The sequence below is a fragment of the Apium graveolens genome, chromosome 8 (genome assembly GCF_009905375.1).
Source record: "Apium graveolens cultivar Ventura chromosome 8, ASM990537v1, whole genome shotgun sequence".
Classification (NCBI taxonomy): domain Eukaryota; kingdom Viridiplantae; phylum Streptophyta; class Magnoliopsida; order Apiales; family Apiaceae; genus Apium; species Apium graveolens.
In genome coordinates this window covers 264144738-264168199 of record NC_133654.1, presented here as the reverse complement: position 1 = coordinate 264168199, position 23462 = coordinate 264144738, and the positions used below count along the sequence as shown (strand labels likewise).

The 23462-nt window shown below is 33.4% G+C and overlaps 1 protein-coding gene and 1 long non-coding RNA gene across 2 annotated transcripts; one reads left to right on the top strand and one right to left on the bottom strand.

Moving 5' to 3' along the window:
* Nucleotides 1-1151: 1151 nt before the first annotated feature.
* On the bottom strand, nt 1152-3143 carry LOC141678792 (uncharacterized). The gene has a single exon (XM_074485184.1). The coding sequence runs from the start codon at nt 3034-3036 to the stop codon at nt 1177-1179; it is 1860 nt and encodes a 619-aa protein (XP_074341285.1). The 5' UTR covers nt 3037-3143; the 3' UTR covers nt 1152-1176.
* Nucleotides 3144-14187: 11044 nt separating this feature from the next.
* LOC141678637 (uncharacterized) lies at nt 14188-15131 on the top strand. Its single transcript, XR_012557830.1, has 3 exons — nt 14188-14340; nt 14494-14673; nt 14782-15131. It is a non-coding gene; the product is annotated as an uncharacterized LOC141678637 (long non-coding RNA).
* The last annotated feature ends 8331 nt before the right edge of the window (nt 15132-23462 follow it).

The window sequence follows — 23462 nt, the reverse complement described above, 5'->3', positions numbered from 1 at the left end:
CAGCGATTTCTTATATCATCAGAATCACTACATGAACAAATAACAATTTTTTAATTAAAAACATATCTTAACATTTCTAATTCCATGTTTGCACTTTCATCGTGTAAATGAATCACCGAATAAATAGCTTGTTGACTTTTTCGCAACTACCGTAATAACATCCAATTATGTTAATAACATTCTATGTTTGCGCTTTTTCTGCAACTGAATTCCACGTCCTCCTGTTTTCCCCTTCTCTTGAAACATTTCTATTAGATAAAGATTATGAGAACTACCATAATAACAAAACTTTAGAACATTAGTTGCCATTAGCAGAGATCATGATATACACCAGTCTCCCGGATTACAAGGTATATAGTAGAAGACAATTTTTTAGAATTAAAAATAGAAATGATACCAACAAAGTGTTGGTGCAATGGTTGAGCTCTTGACCCCCTTGCGGGAGGTCAGGAGTTCGATCCCTGGCGCGTGTGCAATTAATTAGCAAAAACAAAATCTGGCAGATCAAACAGTGAACCGAGTGGTTCATGTTTGACAAATGAAGGCTATTGTCATATTCTGTTACCTCAAAATGGGGAGCAGAATCTGCACTGCAATTACATCTTGAATAAATCTGCACTCTGTGTAGGATCTCCTAAGAAGCCACAACCAAGAATGTTGTCTTAAAGTACAGAAGCCTCATTAGAAGAATAATGTTGAATACATATACAGATAATAATATTGTAAGCATTGCAATTAGAAACTAAGGAATTTAAAAGGAGTAAGCATTAGAATGCATCAAGTGAAACAAAGACAGTGCCATATCACTATAATACTTCTTCCAAAAATAACCTAACAGGGAGTGTATGTCACCGTATTGTTGCCTTAATCTTACATCTTATTCAAAAGAAGTGTACTTCATTTATTTACCAGGCTGACACAATCCATGCAACAAAATGCTGAACATTTGCAATTTCTCCATGAAGATAAATAGTTGTCTAGTTTTTCTCTTTTATTGCAATATGCATCCACCAAAATATTATATGTATAGCAGTTGTTGCTAGCAACTGATCAAAATTCATACAGGAACTCTCAATATCACAACAGGAAACAAAGGTATCAATTGCAGATTTTAACCGAAATAAAAGAAGCGACTATCGAGCTTATCAAAGCCTGATTTGGAATTATACAAGGTAACTATGTCAAGTACTTCATTCGCAAAGCAAGAAGAGCAGGATCATGATCTTTTGATTCAAGTAAGACCAGTAACATGGACACGGTAGATGCATCTTCTGAGAAGCCGCGAGCACGCATCTCATCTATGAGTGCACTTGCCTCACTGTACTTCTTGTTGCAAAAACTGCCGCGAATAAGTGTGTTGTAGGTAGCACCATTAGGCAAGCAAATACTATCTTTCATTTTCACAAATAGTTCATTCGCTTCATCGAGTAACCCTTCACGACAAAATGCTCCGATCATGATTGTATATGTCCTGACAGTAGGTTCCAAACTTTTCGAAGGTATGCTTTCAAAGAGACTTCTTGCCTTCTCTAGATGTCCATCTTTGCTCAATCCGTCAATCAGAATATTGTAAATAATTATATCTGGATGTACACCAGCGCATTTCATTGTGTGAAAGAACGAGAGTGCTTCACCAACAAGATGGTTCTCGCAAAGACCATGCAGCACGATACTACATGTTACAATATTCAGCTTATGACCTTTGGTTAGCATCTCCTGGAAAAACTTCCGTGCTTCAACAACTCTACCTACCTGAAAATATCCTTGCGAAATAGTATTGAAAGATTCAATTGTTGGTGCCAAACCTTCAAGGGGCATTTGTTTAAAGAGACTAATTGCTCTGTCTACTTCCCTCTTTTTACAATAACCATTTATCAAAATATTGTAGGTACGAGAATCAGGCAATATACCCCTTCCCCTCATGGTTTTGAGCACCTCTAATGCTTCATCAATTTCTCCACACAAGCAATATCCATCCATCAGCGAACTATACGTGACTACATCAGGATATTGACCTCTTTGAATCATCAATTCCATCACAGATTCCGCATCTTTAACCTTTCCTTCTTTGCAACATGCATCTATCAATATATTATAAGTATGCGAATTTGGAGAGATATTCCTAGCATTCATCTCTCCTAGCAATCGAATTGCATCTTCCCATCGACCAAAGTTACATAGACCTTGAATTAATGAACTATAGGTTACAACATTCGGTGAAATGCCTTTGTGGTTCATTTGAGAAAGAAGACCGAGTGCATGGTCAACATGTCGGTCTTTGCATAAAGCGTCAATAAGGGTGGAATAAGTCACTGTGTTGGGAATACAACCTTTCTTCCCCATATTTCTAAACAACTTGACAGCCATTAAAGTATTTGAAGTTTTGCATAGACCATCGATGATAATGCTATAGGTAACTACATCAGGCTGAACCTCATTGAATATAAGAAGCTTCTTAAACAAATGTTCAGCCTCAACAGGCCTGTCTTGAGATAGAAGGCCCTTGATAAGAGTGTTGTAGGTCACAATATTTGGGACGAAACCACGCTTAATGATTCCGCCCAACAATGAAAAGGCGTAATCAAGTCTATTCAGGTGACAGCAACAGTTGATTACAGTAGTATAGGTAAATATATTAACGGGAACGCATAAAATGTACATATCTCTAAACACAGAGACACCTACAGAGTACTCTTTCATTCGAACAAGGCCAGCTAAGAGCTGACTGAAATTCAAAGCAGGAAGCAGAGGTTTCATTTTGAGCATTTTATCGAACACGAGAAGAGCATCATCGAGCTTATCGAAACCAACCTTCGATTTCTCGTAAAGTAACTGTTGTAATTGAGCATTAGGGTTTGATAAAGAAGTAATAAAGGGTTTTTGAGGATGATTAGGGTTAATGTGAAGACAATGTGAATGAGGAAAGGGTGTAAGATTAATACCTGAGGATGATGATGATGTTGTGGCTGTATCTATAGGTGTTACAGATCGTAAGTATCGAATGTTTGATCTGAAGCAAGTCCAGTTAAATCTCATCTTGTGTCTTTTCTAATCGAAATCTGCAGGATATTGTCAGTTATTTAGAGCTCAAACTCCTGTTATACGCGGAAACAACCTGGCGACCTGGCGATGAAGCATTGCCGAGTCGTCGAGTCGTGTATGTTCCCGAATATAAGATAGAAAAGAAAAGAATAGAAAATAATCAATTTTCCTTCTCTCCTCATTTTTTCAAAACTGAGAAGATTTTTGATACAAAAATAAAAAAAATTTCTTTCCAAATCTACAGTTTTCTTTTCCTTTCTTTCATAAAAGTTGTTCGGGAACAAGTTGAAGAAATGTATTCTTTACATTTTTTTTCTTTTCTCTCCAAAAAAAGTTTCTGACAGAGTTAATGTTTGCTACGGTGGAAATTATCTTCTATTCGATACCAGTCAAATATTATCCACCCATTTATAAAATAATATTACATTATATTATATAATATTATTTACTTAAAAATATAATGAGTTAAAAGTATAATCATATCTGACTTTTAATCAAATACGAATCACGGATCATTTTATGAATAAAAATATGAGACGTAATCTGAGTAGTTAATATTAATCCAGTTAGACCATCTCAGCATACTCATCCTCCAAACTCACCACACTAGCCACTAATTTTAACTGTCATTCTATTTATAGAAATGTAACATAATTGTTATAATTGGTTAGAAAGTTACTTTGTATATATATAGATAAGTAGAGCAGACAAAAGAGGCTAGAATAACAGATTAAGAGATATACAGAAAACTAGATCTGAGAAATGTTATGGTGACCTAAAAGCTCTTGTAGCTATTGTACAGTTTTATATATTTTGCAATTCATAAATTCATAAAACTTACTCTCATTTATTACACGGTCAAACTTTCAGGTTAACCATAAATTCAATCGAGGTTGAATTTAGACCTGTTAAATTTAGAACAGTTGAATTTATTCGACTATATTTAAACTTATTTTCTTGTAGTGGATACATGTGTACTAAATTTGCGGAAACAAAATAAGATAAATACGTAACTCTGACAACAAATTCTATAAATCATTGCTAATATCAGCTCAGTTGTACAATTAGTTGCTAAACCCATCATAATCCCTTGGACTTATGCTAGATTGTAAAGTTATAAAAATTAAAACTTACGAGTTTAGAAATCCTTTACAATTAATTAAGCTTTTGAATATCACACCAATTTAGAATATTTGTTAATATTTAAATTTAATACTCCCTCCGTTCCGTTATACGTTTTTATTTTGACTTTTGACACTATTCATGGTAAGCGATTGACTATTAATTTACGTTAAATAATAAGATCGAATACAGTCATGAGTGATCTTCTTGAATTCGTATATATGAGTATTTTAATATAATTAAGTTTTTATATCTAATACTAATACGGAATTAAAAATATTAACAATCAAAAGTGTGCATTGGCAAACGTGTCCAACATAAATAGGAAATATTTTTAGGGACGGAGGGAGTACCAAACAGTTTTAAAGACCTTTTATAATATTGTCGAAATTGTTAAATCTTGATTTAGTATTATTGGGTTTTGATTTTCAGAATCTTTGATGTATGATTAAATATAAGAGTAATGCTAAAGCTACATAAAAAGTTATAAAAATAATTTTATTAGTGTTATTGGCGTGAATGCGGGGGTCAAGTTTTATTTAACAAATAAAAGATTAACACATACTCCCTCCATCCCATAATGTGTTTTTTATTTTGACTTTTTGTACTGTTCATGTTAAGTGATTGACTATTAATTTACGTCTAATTTATAAGATCAAACATAATCATAAGTGATTTTGTTGGATCCGTATTAATGAGTATTTTAATACAATAAAATTTTTATATTTAATACTAATACGAAATTAAAGATATTAACAATCAAAAGTGTGTATTGGCAAACCTGTCCAACACAAACGTTTTTAGGGATAAAGGGAGTAGCATTTTGTAATTATTTTGAAGATCAATTTTGTACCCCTAATATTTTCCTAAATATAAACTTTTCTGACTGAAAACTTCCAAAAAATATAAAGTCAAACAAATCCCGACTCGCAAGCAGATATCTAGAGATGAGTTACGGAGTAGACTGGTATGTCTCCTTATAGTTGTCAATACTTTTGAAAGGCTCTATATATTGAGATTTTGGAGACTCTGTTGCTGATCACTAGCAATAAACAAGTAAATAGAAAAATGGAGAACACAAATTTTTCTGTCATTGTCAAGAAACCTGTGATATGGATTTCACTTGTTCTGCTAATCATCTCGCTCGGTAAGTATGTCCATCACGAATCAGATATGTACAGCAGATAAGATTGAACATATCTCAGTGTATAAATAACAAATTTAATATCATAATTGTTAAATATATGATCCTATTGGGGCCTTCCTCTAACACCTTAAAGTTTTAGATGAGTTGGTTACTCAACATGGCCTTAAGGTTTTAGATGAAGGCCCCAATAGGATCATATATTTAACAATAATATCCAAGAGTGTTCTAAATTATCCTTGTGCAGTGCAGATAGCGACTTTGATGAATAACAGGCCTATTATCTAGCTCTGCTACTTTGATAATACTAATGTATGTGATATACCTTTTTGTTTCAGTGTCTGCAATTAGTGAGAAAGGGTCTGTGGGACAATGTTTTGGAAGATGCGCGAGCGTGGGGATTGATTGTGATGAGTTATGCAGAGACTCAGGGTTCAGTGGAGGAGGTTGCATTATAGGGGATTGTTGTTGTCTTAATTCCTAACTGAACTTTCATCAACATTGTGCATGTTAAAGCCATTTTTCTAGTATTGATGTGGGTACAATGGCTTATAAAACAAAATAAAAAGAGGGTGTTTTGATAATCTTTTGGTTCTTTGACAGTCCATAATGCTGCATTCACGAAAGAAGTGTTAAAATTGTCGATGTTAAAGTCAATATATGGATTCTGAAGGGGTGAAAAACAGATATCTATAATTTGCCATTTTAGAACTTTTACGGATAAGGCCTTGTTTGTCTTTTTGGCTACCGGCTTATAAGCTACTTATGACTTATAAGCTCGTAACAACTTATTGATGAGTGTTTGTCGACCCAACTTATAAGTTGAATTCACAACTTATAAGCTGATAAGTGGAAAGTTGGCAGTAACGTACTTTTTTCCAACTTATTTTCATTTTTTCACTTTTTTCTAAAGTTTTGATTTTAAAATATAAATTTTAAAATATTTTCTAATTTCAGATTCATGAACTAAGATAATTGTATTTAATAATTATTTATTTTAATTCATTTAAGTAAAAAAACTTCTGACTTATAAGTAAATTTATCCAAACACTCATAAAATTTATAAGTATTTATCAACTTATCACTTATTTCACACTTAATCATTTTAAGTCATAAGTTACTTATTTTAAGATTTCCCAAACGGGCACTTGATCTCTTTGATTGTCATTAGCTCATTTGAGGTACATGGAAATATTGATAGATGTAGGATGGGACAACTATGATCTAGCTATTAGGTCTTGATCCTTTGCTAGAGAACAATATTTTTTCCGTGATAAACAAATGTTGCAGAATCTCCCCGATTTTGTAAAAATTTTCAGAAATCCATCAAAATCTCAAGTATTTTAGAGAAATTTCAAAAGATTAAAAATGAACTAGCAAATCCATCAAAATCCACAACTTTTTCAAATAAAAAAAAATCTACGGGCTTTTGAATACGATATGATTTTGATGGATTCTTAAAAATCCAAATTGAATACCGCCAAATTTCAGTAGACTTTTTAAAATCTAATTAAATTGAATACAATTGTAAAAGGCTTTTTTCTAATCTTTATTAAATATCATCAAATTTTAAAGGATTTTTTAAAATCCAAATCGAATACCTCTTGATTTCAAAAATCCAAAAAAATTCTTTAAAATCTTGATTGAATACACCCCTCTATAAATTCTTAAGGGGTGAAAAAACAGATATCTATAATTTGCCATTTTATAACTTTTAAGGATAAGCCTTGTTTGGCACATAATATCTTTGATTGCCATTATGACCTGTTTGGTAAACTGGATTTCATTTCAAATTCTATATTTGATAAAATGAGCTGTTTGGGAATTTGAATTTGAATTTCATTTGAAATCCAGGACATTCAAATATTAGTATAAATATGAGAATTTGAAATGACAACTCAAATCTTGTCATTTAAAATCTCTCGTTTGAAATGAAATGCAAGTTTCCAAACAATCTCTTAGTTCATTTGAGGTACATGGAAATATTGATAGATGTAGGATAGGACAACTATGATCTAGCTATTAGGTCTTGATCCTTTGTTAGAGAATAATAATTTTATAGTGATTGAGCTGTTTTCCCCTTATAAGATGTTAACAGTTCGAATCATAGAGTGTGCGTGTGTAATTAATTAACATAAAAAAAATTATATTCTTTACAAGAATTCAAAATATATTATTTATTTAACGATCCAATATTAGATACATATATTGATACGACCCGCACTTCCGGACTATTAATTCTAAATCAAAACTAAAATAAAATACAATTTACTAATACGAAAATCTATTACAAAGGTGTCTATTACAAAGGCGCAGCTAACGGAAGCGGTCCAAAAGTCAATCTACTCCAATACTAAGATCCTCGAACTCCAATGCTATCCAACTCGAACTCTTAGGCGAAACCTGAAATTGTAAGAATGAGCTATACAGCCCAGCAAGAGACCAATCGATCCAACTAGTAGGCCAAGTAACACACACACATATAACAAAATACGATAATCTATACGATACGATATACGAAACAAACACTTTTGATACACTTTCTTATTCTTATTCTTATTCGATACACACAATACACATGGCACATAGACAACAATAATTCCAAAATCAATAACTCATGCCAAGACCACTACAACCCGGTGATAACGGTCCTAAATTTTCTGAAAACTGTCACTACAATCCGGTGACTGCGGTCCTAAGTTCTTATTCGATATTTTCACAAACCATGGCACAAATCAAAGATCTCAAATTATCGTCTAGACATCACATATACACATCGATACATATTCTATATCACATAATAATATCAAATATATGATCACTTAGCCCAAGTTTTGATAATCAAATATAAACGCACAACACACAATTTTGAAAATACTAGCAAGATTGATCGAAAACTTACTTCAAAACCTGACCAGATCTGAATATAGCCTTTTTGACCCATTAAACGATGTTATATTGGAAAACACGAAACACGAAAGTTGAAGATAACGAAAAGACCTCTCCGAAAAGTCCAGAATCACTGAATTCCGACTCACGATGAATTTACTACGAATTTTACAAGATTGCTGATTTATGTGAATAAAACCCTACGAATTTTATTAATTAAGGCGAGGAAGACGAATAGGGTGTATTTATAATGCTACAAAACCCTATATCTTAACCTACAAGTTATCTGTATTAGAATGTGATCCAAATTTTAGGCCCATTAGTCTAACTCAATTCTAAATCCTAGTCCTTATCTAATTTTAATCCTTTTTATTCTATTATTCTTTTATTAATCGAATTCTAAAAATTACGGGATATTACATACTACCCTCCTTAAAAAGAATTTGGTCCCCAAATTCATAACAAACCTATACGTCTACTCTCGCTAATCTCCTATAGGACAAACTTAAACTATGGTCCACAAGATCGAATCCTAGGGAATGTACTAGTCCCATAACTAATACACACCGAAGAACAGCCTGCTCTGATACCAACTGTTACGACCCGCACTTCCGGACTATTAATTCTAAATCAAAACTAAAATAAAATACAATTTACTAATACGAAAATCTATTACAAAGGTGTCTATTACAAAGGCGCAGCTAACGGAAGCGGTCCAAAAGTCAATCTACTCCAATACTAAGATCCTCGAACTCCAATGCTATCCAACTCGAACTCTTAGGCGAAACCTGAAATTGTAAGAATGAGCTATACAGCCCAGCAAGAGACCAATCGATCCAACTAGTAGGCCAAGTAACACACACACATATAACAAAATACGATAATCTATACGATACGATATACGAAACAAACACTTTTGATACACTTTCTTATTCTTATTCTTATTCGATACACACAATACACATGGCACATAGACAACAATAATTCCAAAATCAATAACTCATTCCAAGACCACTACAACCCGGTGATAACGGTCCTAAATTTTCTGAAAACTGTCACTACAATCCGGTGACTGCGGTCCTAAGTTCTTATTCGATATTTTCACAAACCATGGCACAAATCAAAGATCTCAAATTATCGTCTAGACATCACATATACACATCGATACATATTCTATATCACATAATAATATCAAATATATGATCACTTAGCCCAAGTTTTGATAATCAAATATAAACGCACAACACACAATTTTGAAAATACTAGCAAGATTGATCGAAAACTTACTTCAAAACCTGACCAGATCTGAATATAGCCTTTTTGACCCATTAAACGATGTTATATTGGAAAACACGAAACACGAAAGTTGAAGATAACGAAAAGACCTCTCCGAAAAGTCCAGAATCACTGAATTCCGACTCACGATGAATTTACTACGAATTTTACAAGATTGCTGATTTATGTGAATAAAACCCTACGAATTTTATTAATTAAGGCGAGGAAGACGAATATGGTGTATTTATAATGCTACAAAACCCTATATCTTAACCTACAAGTTATCTGTATTAGAATGTGATCCAAATTTTAGGCCCATTAGTCTAACTCAATTCTAAATCCTAGTCCTTATCTAATTTTAATCCTTTTTATTCTATTATTCTTTTATTAATCGAATTCTAAAAATTACGGGATATTACATATATGTTGAAAAAATATATAAGAACCTGATAAATTTCTGTACCACAAATGTACGAGCAGCTAAGTACAATCCAAATTAAGCCTCAAAATCGAAACCTCATTCTCAAACTCTTGAACCCGAAATACTAATAAAAAAATATTAGCAGGCTTTTGTTATGTTATGAACTCCACAAAATAATAATGTGATTTGCTTCTCTTTTGTCATTTCTATCTCTCGCCGACCCAAAACTGTGTTTACTCGCTCTTATCTCGGGGCATGTCTTTTATCAAGTAAATGATAGGTGAGTACGATGAAGACCCATGCTAAATAACTGTATGAATTACAATCCTTTAAATTAAATAAGTGCTCGTTTGGTAACTTGAATTTCATTTAAAATTCTAAATTTGATCAAATAACATATTTGGATAAGTTAAAAAATTTGGATTTAGATTTAGATTTAATTTGAAATTCAAGACAATCAAATTTTAGTGCAAATATGGAAATTTGAAATGTGAATTCAAATTATGTCATTTGAAATCTTTCATTTAAAATAAAATGCTTGTTTCCAAAAAAGGCATAAATGATTTGAATTGATACAAACTTGCTAGTCGCTATCGTAGAAATCTAGAGATTATTAAGACGTTTTTTTATTTGTTTTTAATTTATATTGTCATTTAGAGAGCGTTTGAAAACTTACATTTCATTTTAAACGAGAGATTTTAAATGACAGGATTTGAGTTGTCATTTCAAATTCTCATATTTATACTAATATTTGAATATCCTGGATTTCAAATGAAATTCAAATTCAAATTCTCAAACAACTCATTTGATCAAATATAAAATTTGAAATGAAATCAAGTTTACCAAATGCGCCATTAAGCAATTTTTATGTTCATATGTTTTGTCTGGTTTTGAGCTTTATTATAAGTATGTTCTTTAGAGTCTTTGGATATTATGGACTGGCAATGAAAGAGGGGATTTTATAAATCTTGACTCTTATGTTATATGCTTATAATTGCAAAGAAATTTATTTATTGAATAGGGTTGTTAAGTTTTGGTGTTGTGGATTGTTCGCATATTATGTGTTTGTTTGAAAAATCTTAAAATAAGTAATTTAGTACTTAAACAATGAATTTGTTTAATAGGTGATTTTTAAGTAATAAGTAGATGATTAATTATAAATTATATAAGTATTTGGATAATTTTTATTATAAGTCAGAATTGTTTTTGTTTAAATACACTAAAATAATTATTTTTAAAATTTAATTTTCTTAATTCGTGAATTTTAAATTAGATTAACATTTAAAATATATATTTTATAACTAAAATTAATAAAAAACAAAAATTTAAAATAAGTGGAGAAAAAGTACGTCGTTAATAACAATAATCTTATCAGGTTATAAGTTTTAAATTCGACTTATAAATTTGATCGACAGATACTCGTTGATAAGCTAATAAGCTGACTTATTTTTCGTTGCCAAACATGCCCCATGTGTTTAGACATGTTCAAACAACTATTGAGTTTATTTATATATGGTGTAAATAAATTGATGTCTTATTTGAGCTTTATTTTTGGTTGGTAATTCCATATTTTAACTTTCTTTTGATTAATTTTGTGAATGAAGATATTTCTTTAAGTTTATGTGAAACTATGAAATTTAATGATTTAGACTATTTTGTACCATGAACAATTTACGGTATTAAGGGTAGAGATGAACAAAAAGCCCATTATATCCGAACTTTAAAAAACCCGATTTTTTTGAAAACGGATCGAGCCGGGCTTTGTTAAAAATCGGGCCAGGCCGGGCTTCCTAAGAAATATCGGGCCAAACCGGGCTTTATTCGGGATTTTTATTTATATATTAAAAATTATTTTAATATTTTGTAAATCGAATTATGAGTAGTTTAAATACCGGAGAAAGTAATATCTTGATATACCAGATAGAGTAGTTTAGACACCGAAATAAATAGTTATTTTTCATATAATATATAAATAATGATATATACCTTAATTACTTCTAATATTATGATATAATATTTTAAAAATCATAAAAAGTATTGTATATTTTCAAATTTCATATAAAAAATTCAGTTTTTTAATCGGGATTTTCAAAAAGCTCTGGCTTTTATCCGGGCTGAACCGAGCTTTTATCTGGGCTTTTTAAGATCCGGGCTTTGTTAAATCCGGGCTTTTATCCGGATTTTTCGGGTTTCGGGCCGGGCCGAATTTTCGAGAAAAAAGGAGGCCCATTTAAGGCTCGCGGGCCGGGACGAATCGGGCCGGGCCTTTTCCGGATCGGGCTTTTTGAGCTTTTTTCTGGATCGGATCGGATCGGATTTCGAGTTTCGAATTTTTTGAACATCTCTAATTAAGGGTCATAGTTGGTGGCTTGATTAGTGTATTAAACAAATATTATTATATTATCTACTCGTATATATATATGTGTGTGTTTAGTCTCATACGAGGAATTTATCATTTTATGTATAAATATGTTGATCATTTTATGAGAGAGTTACTACCTAACTTTAAGCTAGTTACTATATTTCTTTAATTACTTTTAATTAGTGTTTTAAAAATCAGTAAATAGACCAAGTACTCAATTTAAGTACATAATTTGAACCCCTAACTCGATTCGAGTTCTGAGTATTCGGTTTCAGAAATTATTTTGTAACGAATCGATTAAAATTTAAGTATGACACTGAAACTCAAAGTTAATTCGAGTTTATATTTCTCAATTTAAGTGGAATTTTATGTCTTGACTTTATTTCGTAAAATATTGGTGGTTATTAGAAATGATGTGTTTAATTATTAAAGCTAGCTTTTAAATAAAATTTTCAAAAATTATCAAATAAATAATATATATGAACTCATTATTGTTAACCTTCTTCGCAACATTCTCCAATCCTCATAAGTGAGCTAACACAGCTACACTCCAAACATAGTAAGAAATCTCCCACATATTAAGTAGAGGGTTGATATATCGAACATGAACAAAAGCCTTGTTGTTCGTAGAAAAGAATATAGCACCCATCACGAATTATAAATACGCATTCGTATGTATAATAGTGGCCAACATATTATTCTTCTCGGGTTTCTCTCTACCATATCCGTCAAACAACAAAGATAACGCTCATGTCAATGCCTCCCCATGAACAGGCAACCCTAGAATGAAGCCCACATCCTCCAACGTAACAGTCATCTTCCTCTGCCTCATAAAGAAAGTGTTGGTCTCTGGTCTTCAACGCTCTACCAAAGCGGATATCAACTTAGTATCATTCGTAACACAACATGGGGGTTTGCAAATATCTCAAACCCGAGCATGTGTAACAACTCCCTCTGCGGTCTTCTTAACTTCCAATCCCGCAACGCCTTATTACCACAATAGTTCTCCAACTCCTCTCTCCCTTCACCGTCCCAAACATCTTCACTAACATAATACCCGTTATCCTAAATTATGTTATAGCGATTCGACCCAGGTAACATATTCTTAAAACGTCAAAATTATCCATCCCTGAAAGAATTGTAAAGATAGTTTCAGTTATGACGTATTCAACATTATACGAAGTTAAATAATAACCATGATTTCGAATTAAAATATCATCACAACACAAAAAAATAATTTATTTCAAATTAATTACTATTGTTACAAATTAATACCATTATTTAATTTGAATTACCGAAAGTAAAATTATCGCAACTCCAATATTGCTTCATTCATACGTGTAATTATAATACAAAAAACTCATTATCAAACACCTAATAATCCCCAAATTCAAAATCCTAAATTAACTCAATCCAAAATTCTAATGTAAGTAGATATTTTTAATTTTATCATTTTCGCAAACCTAGCTAGCACTCAAATTATTCTACAACCTTTGATTTTTCCACCTCTACCTTAATTAAAAATATATTTATAATTTATAATATATAATAAATTCTATATCTATAAGTTTTCATATTTAGCCATAATTTATTAATGGCTAATAATTTATATAAAATGCACCGTTAATATTTATTATTATATATTAAGGTATACTGATGGGCCACTTTGAAAAGACATATTTCTCATAAGATACTAATTATCCAAAAAAAATATTTTGCTTTTTTTTTTTAAAAAAATCACATGATATTCATTTGTCAAATGCCTATGCAACATTGATGATACATGCTATTTTTAGGTTTTCTCAGAGCTGTTGCAGTCAAAGAATACAGCAATCTCTATCTATATCAAAAGTCAGTAAGCAGAAAGTAGATATGAGTGTGAGTAATTAATTGGTTTTTCAGTATACACAGCTGTCCAAAACTCCTGCATAGCTAGTATATATACTGTATTCTAAGAGTACATTGTAGATCACACTTGTAATCGAAAAGAGATTAGTGCAAAAATGGTGTGCATGATCAGTTTTTCTTCCACTTCTAAGAAGCTAGTGACATGGATTGCCCTTATTTTGCTAGTAGCTTCTCTTGGTAATCTACGTTCATCACAAGATTTATGTAATTCACACACTTTATTTTCATAGCACACAACTGCACAAGCAGGCAAGCATCCATTGTATAATTAATCAACTATGCCAATTTTGTTGTTGTACAGTTTACAAGTAATGATCTTTTTGGTTTCAGTGTCTGAAATCGAAGTAAAAGGGCGGTTTGGGGGTTGTTCAATTAAATGCAAGGAGTTAGACATGGACTGCAACGATGAGTGCAAAGACTCAGGGTATGCGGCAGGAGTTTGTCTACAGCCATTCAAGGATTGTTGTTGTTTCTTCTAATACTAATAGTTACACTCTCATCTAAGAAAATGTATAGAAGCCTCTTTTGTATCATTGTATCAATGTACACACAATGGATATTTATATATGAAATTTTGAGAGGGTGTTCTGATACTCATTTTCTTGTCATTTTTTGCAGTAATTTTTTTTAACCTCTTTGGAACACTATCGGGGCGGGGAGTGGCAAAGGATGAGACGTTAAATGAAATTGCAGCTACTGTATTTAATAACGGATTTTTGAGGGGAACAGAGTTTTCTATTTTTTTACCGACAACATATGCCACTTAAAAATATTTGATGTTTATAAATAATTTGTTTGTCGTCTCATGATGGAAAGAGGTGGAGTCAAGATGAAATGATGGCTATTAAATTTAAAATAGTTTTGTACGGGTTCTTAAGGAGAAAGAAAAGGAGTTTTCTAAATTATCACCATCTATAAATGTAATTTAGAGATACTTACTGTTTATGAACAACTTGTTTATGATCTCATTATCTCTGTGATTATCATCAGTGCTGCACTTGAAGTTCTTGAAATTTTTGTAACCTCGGAGTTCATAATGATCAGACTGATAGATGTGTACATAATTTGTTCAAGAATATTTATCAGGACACGCCTACTATGCGCAAACAAAAGAAGTAACAATAGTATCTAACTGCAAAATAAAAAGAAGTTCTATAATAATAGCAAATTTTAGTTCAGCTATACATCAACTTTTGTTAAGTGATTATAGATGAATAGCTTTGAAATTTACTACTTCTAATTCCATGCTATTGAACACAAATAATAAAATAGAGATACAATTTATTTTTATTTTTTTTTGACAAACAAAGCAATTTTATTAATACTTCAAATCACTTTTCAAAACAACCTCGACACCAATAGGAACAGAACTCCTATCGAATATTCGATCCGGAAAAGAACATGACAACCGAGCTAAGTCATGAGCCGTCATTTAGTAGATCGTTTAACAAAAAACAGATTTACTGTGTTAAGTTCTTGAGCTAATTTCCTGCACTCAGCAACAAGCCGTCCAAATGGAGAAGCCATAGCCACTGCACTTCGAAATGCTTGCACTGCCACAAGACAATCTGACTCTACCACCACCTCATGCTACTGTAACTTCTTGATTCAACTGTGGGCCTCCTTTATTGCCATGGCTTCTGCCACTTCCGACCCAACCATCCCCAACTTATACACTGTCTTAGCCAACACCAGATCACCCTTTGAGTCTCTAGCAACTATGCCCACACCATGAGAATTATACTCTCAAAAAGTCGCTGCATCCACCGACACCTTGATTGTTGACCCCTGTGGCGCTACCCAAACACTACTTCCGTCTCCTTCACTTAAATTTGGGAAACGAAATATCGAAACTTTGTTCTGGGCAAATGTCCATTGTTCAAGGTATTGCTTGGCTCGTGCGATAACAACAAAAACTCGAGTATGCTTCCTATGCCAGACTACTTCGTTCCTTACTTTCCAAATCGACCAACATACCGCTGCAGTTACAGTTCTCTTGTCATTATCATACATGGCTAGAATCTGCTCCCACCACTGATTAAGAGTTTGAAAATCTGACCATTGGAAATCTGGAATAACCATCTGCCAACATTGCGCTGCTAACGGGCAGTAAAGTAGAGCATGCAATGTAGTTTCCTCTTCTTGCTTACATACCTGGCAAAGAGCTTCAACCGGAACATGTTTATTTTTCAGCATCGTATTCGTTGGCAAACATGATGATAATGCCCTCTAGATGAGATTTAAGACCTTGGGAGGAGCCTTGATTCTCCATATCTTTCTCCAGAAATTATCATTGGATACGTAGTGCCAGTGCTGCTTTTGAGCTTGAATCAGTCTATAGGCACTCCGCACGCTAAACTCACCTGATGTTTCTTTCTTCCAGTAGACTATGTCCTCCCCCACTTCCTGGTTAAGCTGAACATTTTTAATGCATTTCTGATCCCTAACATTGAACATATCCCTAAAAATGTCCATATCCCATTCTCTCCGATCAACGGCCAAAAGATATGACACTTTATGATTTAATAATCCCGGAGTGTTCGACGTAATACATGGGTTTTGAATTTCTCCCAACCATGGTTGGCCTAGAATACTGATCGAGTTTCCTGACCCAACTATCCATCGTACACCTGTAGCTACAATCCCTTTTGCTTCAAAAATGCTCCTCCAAATGTAGCTTGGGTTATTGCCCAGCTTAGCATCTAAAAAATTGCCATCTGGAAAGTACTTTGCCTTGTAGACTTTGCTTACCAGACATGACGGATTCGAGAGGAACCTCCAGCCTTGCTTCGCAATCATAGCCAGATTAAAATCTTTCAAGTCTCGGAATCCCATACCACCCAAGAACGTATGTCTGCTAAGCCTCGCCCAGCTCATCCAATGAATACTCTTTCTATCATAAGACTTAGAGTTCAACCAAAAATGTGACATAGTTTTCTCCAAGTCCCTTGTTATCTCTTCCGGAAGAAGAAATACACTCATAGCATATGTAGGTATCGATTGGACTACTGATTTGATCAACACTTCTTTCCCACCCCGAGAGATACATTTACCATCCCAATTCAAGACTCGCTGTCTGACCTTGTCTTTGAGAAAACCCAGCGTAGCTGTCTTGCTTTTGCTCATCATATTGGGTAAGCCCAAATACATACAGTTCTCACCAGCCTCGCTTATATGAAGCACTTGACCCAACTACGTCTTCATATCCCCAGGCACATTCGTACTATAAAACACAGATGATTTCTGCAGATTCACCTTCTGACCTGACCCCTTTTCGAAAGTTTGCAGCAACCTTAACATGTGTTCTGCTGGCTCTGGATTAGCCCTACAAAACAAGTATAAATCATCCGCAAACAGCATATGACTAATACTTGGGGCGTTTCTGCACACTTTCACCCCTTGGATCCACTTGTTCTGTTCATACTTTCTTAGCAACGTAGTGAGGCCTTCCGCACAAAGAATAAACAAGTATGGTGATAAAGGATCCCCTTGACGGATTCCACGTCTAGGGAAGATAGGACCTATCTCTCGACCTGTATGAGTGACGTGATAAGAAACTGAACAAACACATTTCATCATCAAATGGATCCACCAACTATCATAACCCATCTGGCTCAAAACAGCTTTCAAATAATCCCACCCAATTCTATCATACGCTTTACTCATGTCGACTTTTAGCGCCATGTACCCGTCTTTACCCCTTCGCTTTCTTTTCAAGTAGTGCATGACTTCATAAGATACCATTATATTATCTGATATAGGTCTCCCTGACATAAACACACTTTGGTTCTCGGAAATAACCGAGTCTAGCGTTTTCTTTAGCCGATTTGCTAGCACCTTTGTAATGATTTTAACTTGGACATTGCACAAGGAGATGGGTCTTAACTCACTCATCATTGTAGGCCCTTTCTTCTTCGGAATCAAAACAATATTTGTAGCATTTAAATCCCTGCTAATCTCGCCCGTGGTAAAGAATTTTCTCACCATCTGAACCACGTCCTTTCCCACAATCTTCCAGTGCTTTTGAAAAAAGGCCGGCGTCATCCCATCTGGCCCTGGAGCTTTATCAGGGTGCATTTAAAATAATGTTGTCTTCACTTCGCCCTCCTCTACTGGTTTTAACAACTCTTCATTTTGTTCCACCGTTATTGTTTCGTGAATATTTTTGATAACTTCCTGCCAACTTGACTTAGACGCCTGGAACAGTTGGTTAAAATATCTTGACATCAGTTCAGAAAGACCATTCTCCCAATCCACCCATTGCCCTTCTTCGTCCTTCAGATTAAGAATTTGATTGTTTCTCCTATGCTTGCTTGCAAACTTGTGAAAATATTGACTGTTTTTATCCCCCGCTTGCAACCAAACTTGTTTTGACCTTTGTCTCCAGAAAGTTTCTCGCTGATTAAATATGGTCACCAATTATTTCTTAGCTTCTGCATATTGAGCCCTCGAGTGATCATCTCTACCCCTTCTATATCGTTTCAGAATTTCTTTGCATTTCTTAATACGCCCACTAAAATTCCCGGTCACCTCTTTCCCCCATACTGCTAGTTTCTCACTACAAGCTGCTACTTTCTGTTGAACATTCAACCCTTCATCACCTCCCCAACCATCCTTCATTATCTGTTCACACATCGGGTCCACCAACCATGCATTTTCAAACTTGAATCGAAAAATACTGTTACCATGAATTTTTGTGCTGACTGCCAAGAAAATAGCACTATGATCAGAAGTTGACCCTTCTAGATTGTATAGTCTGGCCATAGGGAAGACCGTCACCCAATTTTCTGTTACAAGAGCTCTATCCAACCTAACTTCCATCCACTCGGTTATGTCTCTACCTTTTTCCCATGTGAACTGATGCCCTATTATCTCCATATCCCTCAGACCTGCATCTTGAATGGCTTCATTGAAACCTTCTATAAGCCAGTTTGGATACTGCATACCACCAGATTTGTCTTCCGGTGATAGTACATTGTTTAGGTCTCCTATAACGCACCAAGGTAAGTTAACATCTCTGGAGAGAGTACGGAGTAAGTCCCATGTATTTCTTCGAAAAGATCTATTTGGCTCACCATAAACTCCAGTCAAACGCCAGGCCTGCATGTCATCTATCTGCACTTTTACGTTAATATAGTGCTGTGAGAAGCTTAATAATTCAGCTTGATCCTTCTCCTTCCAGAGCAACGCAAGACCCCCGCTTCTACCACAAAGACACCATCATAACCTAACTTATTACCTACCCACTCCATTTTTGATTTATTAGCGATCGTTTCACAAAGAAATATAAAACTTGGCTTCTCTTGACGGACAATGTCAATTAGGAACTGCATCTTACAAGGTAGCCCCATCCCTTGGCAGTTCCAACTCAGAGTACTCATAATGATTGGCAGGGTTGCAAGGCAGCACCCGCCGACAATCCGTTTTTTGGCGGTAAAACTCCTACATTGTTTGTGTCTATCATATCTTTATCCTTCTCATCTATTTTTCTAATTGGGCCGTATTGGTTGGGCTCTTCAATTCGAATCCTTTTCCTGTCCACGATGTCCAGCTCACTCTCCTCATTTAACTCCTTAAATTCCCTCTCTGCAGTATTTTTCAAAAATTCCGCAACACTCCTATTGCCAGTAGTCTCTCCTATGAATCCGCCTTCACCGTCCCTATCGCTACTAACTACCATTTTTTTAGTAGGGTCAAGATTTACATTGGCTCCTGATTTTACGGGGTTATTCTCATCAACTAAGACATTCTCGGTAACCACCTCCTCGTTGGGAATCCTCCCCTCCTCGCTACTAACTACCCTTTTGCACCAGTTTCCTGGTACCTCCTTCTAGGTTCCGCCTTCATCCACACCCCATAAGGCTTTACTATCTTATCTGCAGGAGTATCAAAAATTCTTTCGCAAAACTTTTTACTATGCCCAATCATACCGTAGATGAAACAGAACGTAGGTACCCCTTTGTATTTGAAATTAACCCAACACCAGGTTGCCTCACCTTTCTTAAGCTTCATGCGCCTCTATAATGGTTTGTTCAAGTCAATAGAGACTCTGATTCTAAGATAGTCCCTCTATGCACCAACAAAATTATTCGTGTCAGAGTCAACAAATTTTTCGATGTAATTCCCGATATCCGTCACCACTTTCAGAGACATGAAACCAGAATGTATATCATGAAGCTGAATCCACAAATCAATTCTATCAATATTGATGGTCCGCGGATTATCTCCTTCTTTCAGTTGAACAAACACCAACTGGAATCGCCCGAACGTCCAAGGACTGCCCTCAATAACCCTGGTTATGTCCACTTCATGATAGAACTGAAATATGTATCGATTCCTTTCGAGCTCCTTCACGTACATGCCTCTCCCTGGTCTCCAAAGCGATGCCATCTTATGCTGCATGGCCTGGAAATCGATTGAAGATTCTGTAAGAAACCTCCCCACTAAACACCAACGCACGTCTATATCAGATAAATCGGCTTCATTCTCCTCATAAGCTAGTCCCCCTTCTTCTTTTCCCTCTAAACTAATCATCGCCATACCCTCCTCCATTTCCTCTATGGGATCACGATCGTTGGCCATTTGAGACTACGAGAGTAATTTAATGAACAAGTAAAGATAGAATAAACAGTGACCGATCTCAGACGAAACAACAAAGACTATCAAAGCATGTCAAAAGACAAGACTGATAAAGTGTGTTGTGTGACTTCAATCCAACCTTTCTTTTAATGTTGAATAAGATAATTTGATCCTATTTCAAATATAATAAACAAAAATAAAGACATATTCGCCGTGTATGTATAGGCTATAGCACTATAGTTGACAAACCAATCAAGCTGAAGAAGCGAAATTAGATTGGATAATACCCGACTTGATCTCTTCCATTTCCGGCAGACTTTCCGATCAGATCGTGTTCCTCCGATCAATTAGTAGTATTATTCAGGTAAGTATCGATCTGTTACGCTCCTTTCGTTTCTCGTATCATATGTATCTGATTGTGTGTGTAATTAAGCAGGGGGTGTAAGTGAAATTGTAGAGAACGATGGTAGGTGTATTTAGGGTTTTCTGACCCGGTTGAGATACAATTTATTTAGTTAACTGTAACACTAGTTTATATCTTAAGTTGTTTATAATCTTATCCTTTCAGTTTAGAAACATGAAAGTAACTATTCAAGTTTGTGACTGGATCGAAACCTCAGATTAGCTTCTTTTGTATTACATATAAACGAGCTTACAGCCTGTGCGATGCACGGGTCTTGGTTAATATTTATATATTTTTAATTCTATTTCATATAATTTTATTAAAATTCTATATAAATATTTAAATACTAAATAATGATTAGATAATTATAATTTCAAGTTAGGTCAAATAGTACAAATAGTATATGATTGATTAGATCTTATTCATAAATAAATAATAATGTAGATGTTTGTTGTTAGTGAGTGAGATTCGAATCTCAAAACTTATATATATATATATATATATATATATATTTATAAATAATATAAATGTTTGTTGTTAACATGATTCGAACGTGAGAACTTATATGTATCTTTATAAATAATAATATAAATATTTGTTGTTGACGGGATTTGAACCTGAAAACTTGTGGAGTGTACTTTTTTAGTATTTATTTGGATTTAACGGCTCTGATTATTTGATGAAGAACATCCAACGGTCGTGATGGAAAGGGATAACCAAAATGAGGGGTTAACCAAACTACATTCCTACTATTATAGTATAGATGAGTGAAAAATATCCCGTAGTAATTAAACTTATGAAACCCCAAAATATGCTATTTACTTATCATCACTCACATAAAGATAAAAATTTTTATGAAAAAAATATTTAAAATATTAATGAGTTCGGTATGACTGAACTATCTTAATCCTTTTTTATGAAGAAAATATTTTAAAATATTAGTAATCCAATATTTCTGAACTATTTTAATGCTTTTTTAAAAATGAATTAAATATCACATAATATTATCAAAACACCTACTTTATCTTCTTATTTATGTAATTGAATAATTATAATTCAACTAAGTAAGCTCACAAGATAGATAGAGATCAGGGTAGGAGTGAAATGGTCCCTATGTATAGTAGCCAATATCTCATATTTCATTAATCTCTTCTATATATAATAGCCCAACATAGTTGTAATACTAGTGAGATATTTTATTCGCGTGGAATGACGGATATGCCCATTTGTTTATTATCCTTTAAAAAAAATATAATTAATGGAAATTGAAACTGAATATGGTCATTCCACAATATATCCTTGAACCATTACACCAAATTACAACTTGTATTTTTTACTATACATATAATATGTGAGTATCATTTAATATTGGGACATTTTATTTAACTTTTACACATAAATATTGGATTATTTATGGAGTTAATTTTAAAAAATAATATTTAAATATAAGTTTAAACATAATACATTAACAAATCATTACCCTAATTATAAATAATTTCTATGTATATAAATATGCTTCAAACCTGTTTTATATAAATGAAAATCTAAAAATCCCTATATTTTTTAAAAAAATTACCTATATATAACCCAACATGGCTATAATATTAGTGGGATATTTTATTCTCGTGAAATGACAGATTTACCCATTTATTTATAATCTTTAAAAAAAATATAGTTAATGAGAATTGAACCCGGATATGCTCATTCCAAAATATATCCTTGAACCACTACACCAAATTACAACTTGTGTTTTTCACTATACATATAATATGTGAGTATCATTTAATATTGAGATATTTTATTTAACTTTAACACATCAATATTGGATTATTTGATAGAGTTAATTTTAATAAATTAAATTTAAAAATATGTTTCAAACATGTTTTATATAAATGAAAATCTACAAATCCCTGTATATTTTTTTAAAATTTAATGAAAATAGAATTATATATATATATATATATCATTACTATAAAGAGTCAGTGTACTTCAGAAAAATTCAAAATCGTAATTTGACCCAACTTGTGTATTAAAAATACTTGAAATAATTCAGCTTAATTTGAAATATGAATTCCGCCCTTTTTTTTGAATAATATTCATCATTTGGTTATGTGAACGGATTCACTACGTAATTTCGGTCATTTTGAATTATGAGTCTGATGAAAACATCTGACCAATAAGACGGAATGTTTTCTATCAATTAATTAAACGTGCCTGATATTTTTTATAAGATCAATTCAGTATCGAATATGTATCAAATTTACTAACTTGAACAAACATGGGTGATTCCGTGGACTTACCATATATGAAATTTGAC

Coding starts and splice junctions, on each gene's coding strand:
- LOC141678792 (XM_074485184.1), bottom strand. CDS start 3,036: ATGAGATTTAACTGGACTTGCTTCAGATCAAACATTCGATACTTACGA.